Source organism: Rhopalosiphum padi, chromosome 3 (assembly GCF_020882245.1).
Source record: "Rhopalosiphum padi isolate XX-2018 chromosome 3, ASM2088224v1, whole genome shotgun sequence".
Taxonomy (NCBI): Eukaryota; Metazoa; Arthropoda; class Insecta; order Hemiptera; family Aphididae; genus Rhopalosiphum; species Rhopalosiphum padi.
The window spans coordinates 80,029,819-80,042,266 of NC_083599.1; the positions used below are offsets into that span (position 1 = coordinate 80,029,819).

The following is a 12,448-nucleotide window of genomic DNA, read 5'->3' on the forward strand; positions in this document are numbered from 1 at the left end:
ATATTAGGCATTATTATCATTTATGACAAATTTGTTGGTTACATTTACCTATCTGCAAGTTCATTTCTTTTATCAACCCCATTTCTTTGATTAATTGCTAATGAAACACTACATTCTTGATTGTTTTCTTCTGTAAATTCTGTTAAATCTGTATTATGATCATCATTTATCTCTATCCAATCATTATTTTATAATGCTAAATTATGTAATATGCAAGCACTTGTCACTGTAAGGCTCATCAGTTCAATCGACTTGGCTTCTAGTACCTTAAAACATTACGCGTAATATTCTAATAAAAAAGGTAAGACAATAATTTTAATTATTTATAATATTACTTTCTTTCTCCTCTATAACCATAATTAAAGACTGAGATTTTTTGCAAAACAAAGTTTTATTAAATATATATATATACTATAAATTACTTAAGGTGTATAAGTCCTTATGAAAACTAGTTATTGTATTGGGTGATTAGTATATAAATAATAAATTACAATTTCTAGGTATTTGTTTTGTTAACAAAAAGATTATTTTGTTAAAAAAATTCTTAGTACCTTTAACTGTTACTGTAAATTATTTTTAAATTAATTTTTACACTGTTCACACTGAATCCACCCATCAACTGAAGTCGAGTAAGGCTCATCACAATACAAACACTTGTCATCATCTTCGTTGGTTTTAGTTTTTTTACTAAGGTTTTTCCTTGTTCTAGAATTTTTTTTTTTTGCCGAACGATTAAGAAAGTTTGACTTGTCTGGGTGTTGCACTTAATATGTTAGCAGCTAATAGATCATTTTTGTAAGGAGATTCTGTGAGAATTGCTGTTTTTCCTCTTCTCCTAGATATTCGTGCAGCGGTTTTATTAATTTTAGGAATAGGTTGAATTTCTTCAGGAGATAAAGCAAAAAATGATTTTTTAACTGATTTTTCAGCTCCTGCTGACCAATGAGAACATCCTGGTGAACTATGCTGTGTTAGAGAAAGAATTGAGTCATTATTTTGTTGTCCAATAGGATTTGAAATTGCAATATGAATGATGGGTAGACTATTATTTGTTTGTATGATTGGAGTTAACACTTCTGGTTGAATTCGGAGCACATCGTTTGAAGTATTTTGTTGATCTGTTACTGAAACGTTTAAATCAATGTCAGTAGCAGCACTAGCAAGGAAGTCATGTTCTTTAAATATGTTGGCATCTACTGGCCAAATGCCAGTTGCTCTAGAGCTATTGATAGCTGTTGTCATTGTTGATGCTTTTAAATATGCTTTACCAAAAAGCAATGCGATCTGAAATTGTGTGACTACTCTGGAGTCTTTAGCGTGCTCCCTAAGTCATTTCTTAACTTCATCACTGTAATATAAGCTAATTGGTTTCATAAAAGCTACATCTAATGGTTGAAGTCTATGCGTGCAGTGAGGTGGAAACCTAAAACCTCAGGATATTTCAAATGGATGAATGTTGTAAAACCTCTTTATGAACGAATGAAAATTGAAGAAAAACAATTAAACGAGGAAATATTAAAAATAAATAACTCAAAAATTAAAACTCCTTCCCAATGAAATTTAAAACAATTTGATAACTTTTTATCTAGTTCAAGCGCTGAACGAAGAAACTTTATTGATGATTCGAACATAAGAAATGCTTAACAAATTTAGTTTATCGCCAACGACTAAGAAAGGTTCTGATTTATATAAAAATGTAATACCTCAAACACAATTAGTGTACTATGATGATCTGAATGAATTAGTTACTAGATTGAATCTTATAACATCATCTCAAATTGCTGGTAATACTGGTGTAAATAATGAAATAATATCTATTTTAGAAGAATTACGTGAAAGGAATATAATAGTATAATGTCTACATTAGAGTGTATAGCTAATGAGCTACATCGACCTGCAAGAAAAATATTTCCCAGACGTAGTGTAATAACACGATTTAAGGATGACCTTTGGCAAGCTGATTTAATGGACATGCAATCCCATTCCACTCAAAATCTTGGTTTTAAATACATTTTAGTTGTTATAGACACAAAATATGTATTGGTATAATCATTGAAAAATAAAACAGGAAAAGAATGTACAAATACAAAAGGTATGCTTAATATATTAAAACAAGCTAATCCAAAATTATTACAAACAGATAATGGTACAGAATTTTATAATAATCAATTTCAAGATTTAATGAAAAAATATAAAATTAAACATTACAGTTTGTATAGCGTTATCAAGTGTTCAATTGATGAACGCATAGAAAAAAGATTAAATAGAAAGGCAACTCCCACACAACGTTTTGATACAAGGTTCTATACTATAGTGCGTTTCACGAAATTAGAGACTCGATTCTAGCGTGACCGGTGGACAAAAATCCTTAGGGCAACTCAACATGTGTACTACAATGCGCGCGAAAATTGAACACCTGCTCAGACAGCAGCTACATACCCACAATCTTACTATGTTGAGTTTAATGATTCAGATTGCAGCTGCTGCTATTGATATGCTTCACTGTTTTATACACCACTGGATATTTTGATAACAAAATGATACCAGATTAATGATAATATTATTGACGTGTACATCACACGTGTTTATCTTGTTTTCGTGTTAACCTTGATATCATTGTGATTCACAATTAATTAACGTGCTATAGCCGTACATATTGTTGTTCGGTTATCGTTTTTGTTTTACTGATTGCCATTAGCCCGCGGATATTTGAAAACAACAGCGTTTATTTTTTTTAATAATGGTACGTGTTGATATTCACTCGCAAACAAAGACACCATTTTTAAAGTGTACAATTATTTTAAAAAATTGTCAAAAGACCAAACGAACCCCGAAGTTGCGAAATATTTTTCCCTGCCTCAATCAACAACTGCGGAAGCATGCGGAGTCAGTCTTAGTACGGTCAAAAGAATAATAAGTGAAGGTAACAAATCGATCGTGAATGCAGAAACAGAGGCCGGCCCTTCAAATTCTTCATTTACTTCTCCACGTAAACAATATAAGCGAGTTAAATATGCAACGGATATTGACGACTTTGATGCGGATATTGTTCGGAGAACTATCCATGAGTTCTACGACAATCTTGAGTATCCTACATCAACTAAATTGCTGAGTAAGTACCAAGAAAAAACTAACTATAAGGGATCCAAGACTTCTATGTGGCGAATTTTAAAGTCGTTACATTTCAAATATAAGAAATGTAACGATGGTAGAAAATTTCTTATGGAAAGAAATGACATAGTTGCCATGCGTGTAAGATTTTTAAGAACGATGTGTAATTTACGTCAAAATAATGACACTCGCCCTGTCGTTTATTTGGACGAGACCTGGGTAAATCAAAACCATACTCGCGGATATATATGGCAGAACGAAAAAAATTCTGAAGGGTTGAAGGTGCCTACTGGTAAAGGCAGTCGTTTGATTATCTGCCATGCCGGGTCAAGTTCATTTGGATTTGTAGCAGGTTCAAAATTAGTATTCCGTTGTCAATCTGGTACGAATGTAGACTACCATACCCAAATGAATTCGACAATATTTAAAGAATGGTTCGTTAAAATGTTGAACCATTTGGAAGAACCATCCATTATCGTTATGGACAACGCGTCATACCACTCCACTTTAACAGTAAATTACCCCAAGTCAAACGCAAAAAAATCTGATATCCAACAGTGGTTATCCGATAAAAATATAGATTTTTCTCCACTAGAAACTGTAAGTGAGTTACGTGAACGGGTAAAAGCTGCAACGCCCAAGGAAAAGGAATATGAACTCGATGGCATTGCATTACAAATGGGACATTTGGTTGTCGCCATACCACTGTCAGTATAATCCCATCGAGCTCATATGGGCTCAAATCAAAAATAAGGTTGCCGACTTGAACACCACTTTCAAAATTGCCGATGTCGAAAAACTTGTTAACGAAGTCATAGACTCGGTTACGGTCGAAGATTGGAAACCTTGTGTCAAGCACTGCGAAGAATAGCAGGAATCAGATTTTATAAAAGAAGGTTTACGGGACGAAATTTTAGAACCCATAATAATAACAATAAATCCCGATGAAACCAGCGACAGTGAAGATGATGACGAAGACTTTTAATTATTTTTAATTAACTAATTTTTTTTATTTGTTATAACCCTTGTATTTTTTTTTTTTGTAAATATTTTCCAACCTAATAAAAATTAATAAAATAGAAATTGTTATTGGATACTTATTTGTATTAATTAATTATTTATGGTTGGTTTATTATTTATTGAGGTTATAAATAATAATATGTATATTGGTAAATAATACATTTTTTCACATATATATTAAATAATAATGCATGTAAGATTTCAAATTTACCGTGCAAATGAAAAGTTTGATCGACACTGAAATTCAAAAATTTGTCTACCGGTCGCGCTAAAATTGAGTCTCTAATTTCGTGAAACGCACTATAGTGCTCCCTGTGGTTGTCTCCAGTTTTAACAATCGATCTTTTCGATTTTTAAAATATCGATAATTTACACAATCTAAACGTAAGTTAACGATAATTATTTATTTATTTTTATATTTTTATAATATATCATTTTATTTGATATATTTTTAGAATAGGTTACACTTTAAATCATAAAACACAAAATAATTGTTAAACATAATTGATTTATTCATTTTTTTTTTTGTAAAAATTGTACATAGGAACATGAACTACAAATAACATATATTTTACAATTATTTACATAATATAATTAATTAAACATAATTAACAGTTTGTCTCAATAATATTTTTTTTTTTTTTTGGCATATTTGTCATGATATACAAGAGCGTTTTTTATTATTAGATCAGTTGTATTATATTCTTCACCTTTAGTTAGTATTCGGTTGATATGATTTATATAAGAATAAATTATCAAATTAGTTGTTGTCTTTATAAATATTTCAGTTAAATCATGATAAGGACAAGTTAAATAGTTAAGTGGTAAATACTGAATAAGTGATACATTAAGAGATTTTTTAAGGTTACTCTTGAACACAAATTTATTGAAATTAAAATTAAACATTTGAATAATGTAACTAAAAATATTCATAGCTTCTTTATTGGGATATTGTAAATTACAATCTTCATACATATGGGCTTGAATAACCATATGTTTTTTCAAAACTGCATTTGATTTCATAGTTGTCATACAATGATGCAATTTTTGGTTATTTTTTTAATTTTTTTCATGACCCAGCCAGTTACATATGCTCTGCTATTTGAATTTATTGAATCATACAGTGATTGATTAGGAATAGGAGTTTCTAATGTAATGATCATATCTTCAGCATCCTCTAGAGGACGAATACCAGTTAGGTTAATAAAAATTCCTTTAAAGGACCATGAAACAAAAAAAATGATTTTTTTTTATACCTTTATATAATATTAGAAATGAAAACTAAATTGTTCGTCTTTTCAAAAAAATTATCCGATCACTCCTTCTGTGTTAAATAGCGATCGTACGTATACGCGTGACGTCACTGGTGCGCACGGATTTGTGCCGCCGTATTATTTTACGTAGTAGATATTTATATGATGCATTAAAATATACAAAATATTAGACTGAATTAATTTCTGTAACGATATAATATCATTATCATTTATTATTATTGACATTAAAAGTTATTTATATCGTATTAGATAATTCCATTTTAATAACATGAATAACAAACTAGGATCTAGAGGATATTATTAATTGTCATTTGTCATTCTTCAGCCGTCATTCGCAGTTGCTTTTAGTTGCTATTAAATTATAATTAGAGGCTAGAGGTAAGTTATTTAAATTAATTATTTTTAGTATAACATAACTTAACTATAATAAATAAAATAGTTTTGAATGCTCATTTATGATTTAAAATACTATAGCATTTAAATAAATATAATTAATAACTACATAAACCATCGATTAAAAAATAAAAGTACCTATTATAATATAATACAAATTTAGTATTAGATATTTATTCATTATTTTAAATAACTAAATATACTATAGTACCTATTAGTATATTATATGTGATTATAGACGTACTTACATAATCATAATGTAGGTTTTTATGAATAATAAAAAATAATAAAGTATAAAATGAATACTGAGTTACACTAATCTTATTCAAACTTATTTATTACAATTAATTTAGAGTTCAAATTTATTCAAGTTTCTTATTTGCTGTAGTTTTCTTTGAAACCTACGTATATTCCATTATTTTCAGGGTACTTATTTCGAATAGCTTGTACAACACATGCTGGAATACATACACGATTTCCTATAAAATTAAGTATTAACGATACAATTAATAATTACTAATTAATAATAAATATAGATAAATTACCTTTTCCTATTGCAGTCCATGAATTTATCCAATGCGTAAATTGTTTGTAACATATAAATCTCCAAGTTTTGTTTTCCGGATTTAATGTTGAAAGCATTTTTTTTCGTTTTACATCATTAGTTTTCAAAATCATTTGTTGCCTAGTAATGTTCAAAACTTCTTCGTCCATAATAATTTTTTTAAAAGATGATAATTCTGTCACGCATTTAATATTAGAATGCAATTTCGATGTATTTTCGAACTCAAAACAACAAATACATTCTTTGTCAGTTTGCAAAATAGGACACTTTTTACACAAACACCAATTACTTGGGTGTATTGCAGTTCTTCCCACATAGTTTATTGTTTGTATTGGATTTACTCGTAGTGCTTCATAAATTCTGTTATCGATATCTTCCACAGTAGGTTCAAAACAGAAAGGTTTTAAACTCATTTTTTAAACACAAAATATTAATATAATATTGCATACAAAAATAAGTCACTTATGTACGTTGCGTCGTTGCGTCTATCGCTCTGTCGTTCAACACAACTAATAATAAATACTGGTTTTAGAATTTTCAATGAAACTACGTGTTTATATTAACCAAATTGATAACCATTTTATTTAGACTCATATTATTATTTTTAGAAAACTTGATACAACTATAATAATACAACAACAAAAACGATGTATATCATGTATACCAATAGTTCAATAACTCGTTAAATTATTTTTTATTTAGATCGTTTATAACAATGCCGATTTGTTCAGCGTATGGATGTTCAGAAAGCGATAGAAGTAAAACCAGCCTACACTTTTATAGATTTCCAACCCGTGAAAAATCTCCTAGTAGATATAAAGTTTGGGTTGAATTTTGCAAACGAAAATATTTCACTCCTACAAGAAATTCACGATTATGTTCAAAACATTTTAAATTTGAAGATTTTAATCAATCGGATATCATGAAAAATAAACTGATGCCAGATTTAAAAGTTAGAATAAATTTAAATCTCAACGTTGTCCCTACTATTAGAAGTAGTACAACAGATAATACATTGACACTTAGTGAACGTAATAAAAGGGCAGATCGTAGAGAATTTAGTCAGTTCACATCAGAATTATTAACTACAAGTACTCCGAAAAAAGTAAAAGTAATTCAAAGCAACGCGGATTTCAGTTTAGAACCCAATGACTGTAGTTTACAATCAGAATTTTCTGAAGAACGAGTCAATCACAATGATATAGGTATACAGTGTGATATAGGGCTAGAAACTTATCAAAAAGTAGAAAAGAACGATAATTTGTCATTTGCAGTGGCGAAGCTTGGGTTCGGGATTAGGGTAGACAAATTTAAAATAATATTTTTTAGAAAGAAATTATTTAAATAAAAATACACAAATAAACTTATTTTATTCATAGCACTAACTAGTAACAATTTTTTTATATTATTTTATAGATTAAATCTATTTTTCTATTTTTTGTTTTTGCAAATAAATCAATAACTTCATCAATAAATGTAGGATCTGTGGATAACTCGTTCAACATTTGTTTTTCAATGACCAGTGATGACAAATTTGACAATCGGTCATTGTTCATAGAATTTCTTAAAAACGTTTTAATACGTTTCAAAGCACTCATATTCCTCTCACTAGAAGAAGTTGTTACAGGGATGCATAATACTAATTGTAATAATTTTGAAAGTTCTTGATATACATCTAGTAAATTGTCTAAAATTAAATAAAAATAATTAATTATAAATATTTTAAATTAAAATGTATATTATAATTTTTTATATTCTTACTTTTGTATAAATAATTGAATAAATCTTTTGGTGTTAAATATTTATCAGGGCTGTCATAAATTATTTCCAATTCATTTTGTAATCGTTCTAAGTTAAATATGTCTGGAAAATGATTTTTTAGTTCCATTAGTTTATCCATTGGGAAATTATTTTTGTAATCCTTAAACGACGTATTATTTGTAAGCTCGACAAATTTTAAATTTATAAAATCTTTAAATCGAACTTCAATTTGTACTATTATAGAATCTAATATTTCATAAGTTAGAGTTTTGAGATCAATTATATTTTTTTCTGAATATTGTAGTTCGCTATTTAACTCCATCGCCGATTTACAACATATTGATATGGTCTCCTCTTTTCTCATTGCAATTAATTGATCAGAAAATATTTTTATTTGATTGACACAATATTGAACATCAGCAGTGCATTTAGTCTGTAGTATTAAAAATACATGATCTGAATATAAAAATAGTTTTTTAAACAAACAAAGTAAATAAACAAATTTAAAATTTGTTAGCTTATGCAATAAACCATATGCCATATTTATAGTTATTGGATCCCAGTCGTCTTCGTCTGTAACACAAGTTATCGCTTTTTTCAATTCTATAAAATGGATAGTAATAGTTGCAGCAGCTCTGGAGTGATAATTCCACCTCGTTTCACAACTTTGAGGAAGTTTAAACCCTTTTTCCCTTAAAAGCTGACTTCTTTTTGGCGATCTACTAAAAAATGTATGAAACATAGTCAAATCACTTATAAATATTTTCACAGATTTTATCGATTTTGATCCGTGTAGAAACACTAGGTTAAGTTGGTGAGCATAACAATGTATGAACATTGCTTTTGGATACGACTGTTTAATAATAGCTTGAACTCCATTCTTTTGCCCTGCCATAACAGCTGCTCCGTCATATGTTTGACACACTAGTTTATCACCTATATTCCAATTTTTTATTTCTGTTAATAAAATTTCAGATAGGCCAAAGGCAGATTTATCTTTTGATACATCGAAAAATCCTATAAACCTCTCTTCAATTTTGTTATCGACTACATATCTAAATATAATGCTCATTTGAGATTTACACGATACATCTGTTGTTTCATCAGCTTGAATAGAAATAAAATTTGCTTTTTGTAATTCGTTTGAAATTTTAGTTTTTAACACACTAGTAATACAGGAAATTAAATCGTTTTGAATATCGCTTGATGTTCCTTTAAAAACTGAATTCGACATAAAATGTTCTCTGAGAAGTTGCTCCTCGAGAAAGTAAATCTAAAAGTTCTAAATAATTTCCTTTATTTATAGAAGAACTATCTTCGTTATGACCACGAAAAGCTATTTCTTGCTTTCCCAAAAAACAAATAACATGTATTAAACGTGTTAATATTCGACGATTAACACCGACATTTTCATTATGTTTAATTGCAGCCAAACGACGTCCTTCCGACAGTGCATGTTCAATCCGATTTGCCCCAAGTAACATAAATTGTTCTTGGGAAGTTAAATGTGTTTTACTTATTGCATGTTTTGATGCTTTACGATCAAAATTTTTCATAACTGAAATACCATCACTTCCCCATGTTTTTTCTCCCCGAAACAGTAAACAATAATAACAAAATAATTTACCTAGATTTTTACTTCCAGCTAACCACGCATATTTTGTGTACCATGATATTTGAAACTTTCGTATTGTTTTCCCATCAACCGTTTCCAAACTTAAACGTGGTGTTGGTTTTTTCGTTTTTAATTGAAGTTTATGTTCGAAAAAGTAGTTATGAATTCCTACTTTTAAAATTTCACTTATTATATCTGAACACTCCATATTATTAAATTTAAAACACTTCGCGTTCCAACGAGAAACAACAACTAGGTATCTAAATAGTTTAAAATATGTTTAAAAGATTCATCAATTTAAATATAAAATATAAATTATTAAAAATACACTGCTATTAAAATTAAATACGTATTATGCTATTATTATTACTGCTTGCTGTATAAATACGAATAAGAAAATAATTATTACTATATTATATCATTATCTTATCGTCATGTGGGTATATTTATAAATATACCATAACGATACATTCGTGAGACATGTCTCCATTAACTCAATGCGCACGATACCCCTCCTTCAAGAACCCACCACACCGCATGTTCTAAAGTATGAGACACTATTCACATTGTCTATATATCTAGCAAATAACATTATTATTGACTATTGTCTTGTTTTGACCCGACAGCGTCTATTTAAATCTGTTTATGCATGTATATTTTATATTTTATAATTTTTAGAATAATTATAAACTAAAATATCGTCAATAATAAAAATACAAATTTGAAATTACAATACATTTTAATTTTTTAAAAACTTTAGGTATATTTTAATACGATTATATAACACAAATTGACGAATCATTTTTAATGGGTAGACAATGTCTCTTTGTCTCATAGGTAGCTTCGCCACTGGTCATTTGATATACCGTCCGAATTCGAAGATGAAAGTTCTAATTCTGAGATTGACTCTGATGATGATAGCCAATATGAATATAATCGACATTACAAAAACAATTTATCTACGCAAAATGATTTTGATGATGTTGTTTCATTGTATTTTGGGAAAATTTATCCCAACTTTTCGAATATTGTCGTCAATGTGGTAGTATGGTTTGTTCTCGACAACATTTTACACAAGGTGCACTGGTCTCAATTATAACTATATGTGAACAGGGCCATAAATTGCAATGGTGTTCACAGCCAAAAACAGGTAAGAGACCAGAAGGAAACATTTTGATTACTGCGGCTTTAGTACTATCTGGTATTCTATTTTCTCAATTTAAAGTATTTTGCTCCGCATTGAAACTTTCAATTTTTACTCGTCCAGTTTATGACAAAATTATAAATAAATACTTATTTCCTGTAATATGCCGCCAATGGAAAGAACACAGAAAAAAAAACATCGACGCTATAAAGTTATCATCAATTTGGCTAGCTGGGGATGGCCAATATGACTCACCGGGTTTTTGTGCTAAGTACTGTACTTATTCAGTTATGGATATCAACACGGGAAAAATCATAGATTTTAAATTAGTTCAAAAGGGCCAATTTAAAGGGGATTTAGAAAGGCAAGCCTGTGAACAATTACTAATGGATTTAACTAATAGTAGTAATTGTAAAATCGAGTTGTTTTTAACAGATAGACATAAAGGTATACGTGCATTTATCCGTACACAGCATCCAAATATTAAACATGAATTCGATATTTGGCATTTAAGTAAGAGTTTAATGAAAAGATTAAAACCACTCGAAAAGAAATACCCTGATGCTTTTTTATGGAAATCGTCAATTAACAATCATCTTTGGTGGTCAGCACAGACATGTGAAGGAGATGAAGAAAAACTCATTGATAAATTTACATCTATATTAAAACACATATCAAATGAGCATGAGTGGGAAGATAATGGTGTAAAAAAGAGATGCGAGCATGAAAAATTAAATGAAAATGAAATACGAAATAAACTGTGGATAGACCCAGAAAGCGAATCATATTACGCTTTGAAAAAAATTATCATGGCAAAAGACTTTTTAAAGGATTTGACACATGCTACTCATTTTGTACATACTGGTAGATTAGAGTCGTATCACAATTTACGATTAAAATATACGCCAAAACTTAAAATACAAAGGTATGTATATGAGAAGTATCATTGCTATACTAGATCATAATAACAATGTAAATAAAAAGGAAGTCGGAGAGAAAATAGTATTTTCCAAATCAGCCAGTAGATATGTCATAAAAAAAAAAATATGAATTAAATAAAACTGATGAATGGCGCAAAAATATTATGCAAGAAGTCCATGTTCATGAAAGAAAATAATTCAATAATATCAGAAAAATTCAGTTTACCCGCGTTACCTAACAATATAGTTCTTCAACCAAAACCTAGTTACGACGATTTAATGAAAAAAAAATTCACAAGATTCTAAAAATATAAACTAATAGTTAAGCATTTTTAAATAATTTAATTGTTGAAATATAGTACACCATTTTAAATTTATACTATTCTGTCTATACTAAATGTAAACTGTAAAACTCAAATACTCATTGTAATAATGCATTAATATATTTCAATAAATGTTAACTTAATACTTAATATTTTCTTCGCCATTTTAGGAGTAGTAGTTTTCATTTTAAATAAGTGTTTATAAAACGCCATGTAAAATACCGCTTGAAATAATACGGCGGCACAAATCCGTGCGCACCAGTGACGTCACGCGTATACGTACGATCGCTAATTAACACAGAAGGAGTGATCGGATAATTTT

The 12,448-nt window shown here is 29.0% G+C and overlaps 3 protein-coding genes across 3 annotated transcripts; 1 reads left to right on the forward strand and 2 right to left on the reverse strand.

Annotated features, from left to right (window-relative positions):
* Window positions 1–6,173: 6,173 nt before the first annotated feature.
* Window positions 6,174–6,776, reverse strand: LOC132924045 (uncharacterized). Its single transcript, XM_060988113.1, has 2 exons — window positions 6,344–6,776; window positions 6,174–6,277 (listed from the first exon to the last, which is right to left on the reverse strand). The coding sequence occupies exons 1-2, from the start codon at window positions 6,774–6,776 to the stop codon at window positions 6,174–6,176; spliced, it is 537 nt and encodes a 178-aa protein (XP_060844096.1).
* A 1,262-nt stretch (window positions 6,777–8,038) lies between these two features.
* On the reverse strand, window positions 8,039–9,680 carry LOC132926043 (zinc finger MYM-type protein 1-like). Its single transcript, XM_060990390.1, has 4 exons — window positions 9,347–9,680; window positions 8,656–9,231; window positions 8,348–8,580; window positions 8,039–8,050 (listed from the first exon to the last, which is right to left on the reverse strand). Exons 1-4 carry the CDS (start codon window positions 9,678–9,680, stop codon window positions 8,039–8,041), a joined length of 1,155 nt encoding a protein of 384 aa, XP_060846373.1.
* A 1,106-nt stretch (window positions 9,681–10,786) lies between these two features.
* On the forward strand, window positions 10,787–11,848 carry LOC132926044 (uncharacterized). The gene has a single exon (XM_060990391.1). The coding sequence runs from the start codon at window positions 10,787–10,789 to the stop codon at window positions 11,846–11,848; it is 1,062 nt and encodes a 353-aa protein (XP_060846374.1).
* Window positions 11,849–12,448: the final 600 nt, after the last annotated feature.

Excerpts from the sequence above, each read along its gene's own strand:
- LOC132926044 (XM_060990391.1), top strand. The coding sequence starts at position 10,787 with ATGGTTTGTTCTCGACAACATTTTACACAAGGTGCACTGGTCTCAATT.
- LOC132926043 (XM_060990390.1), bottom strand. The coding sequence starts at position 9,680 with ATGAAAAATTTTGATCGTAAAGCATCAAAACATGCAATAAGTAAAACA. Across the intron at positions 9,232-9,346 it reads AACATTTTATGTCGAATTCA|CTGATGAAACAACAGATGTA; the intron begins GTTTTTAAAGGA and ends TTTCTATTCAAG. Across the intron at positions 8,581-8,655 it reads AACTATAAATATGGCATATG|ATCATGTATTTTTAATACTA; the intron begins GTTTATTGCATA and ends TTTTATATTCAG.
- LOC132924045 (XM_060988113.1), bottom strand. The coding sequence starts at position 6,776 with ATGAGTTTAAAACCTTTCTGTTTTGAACCTACTGTGGAAGATATCGAT. Across the intron at positions 6,278-6,343 it reads ATGGACTGCAATAGGAAAAG|GAAATCGTGTATGTATTCCA; the intron begins GTAATTTATCTA and ends TTAATTTTATAG.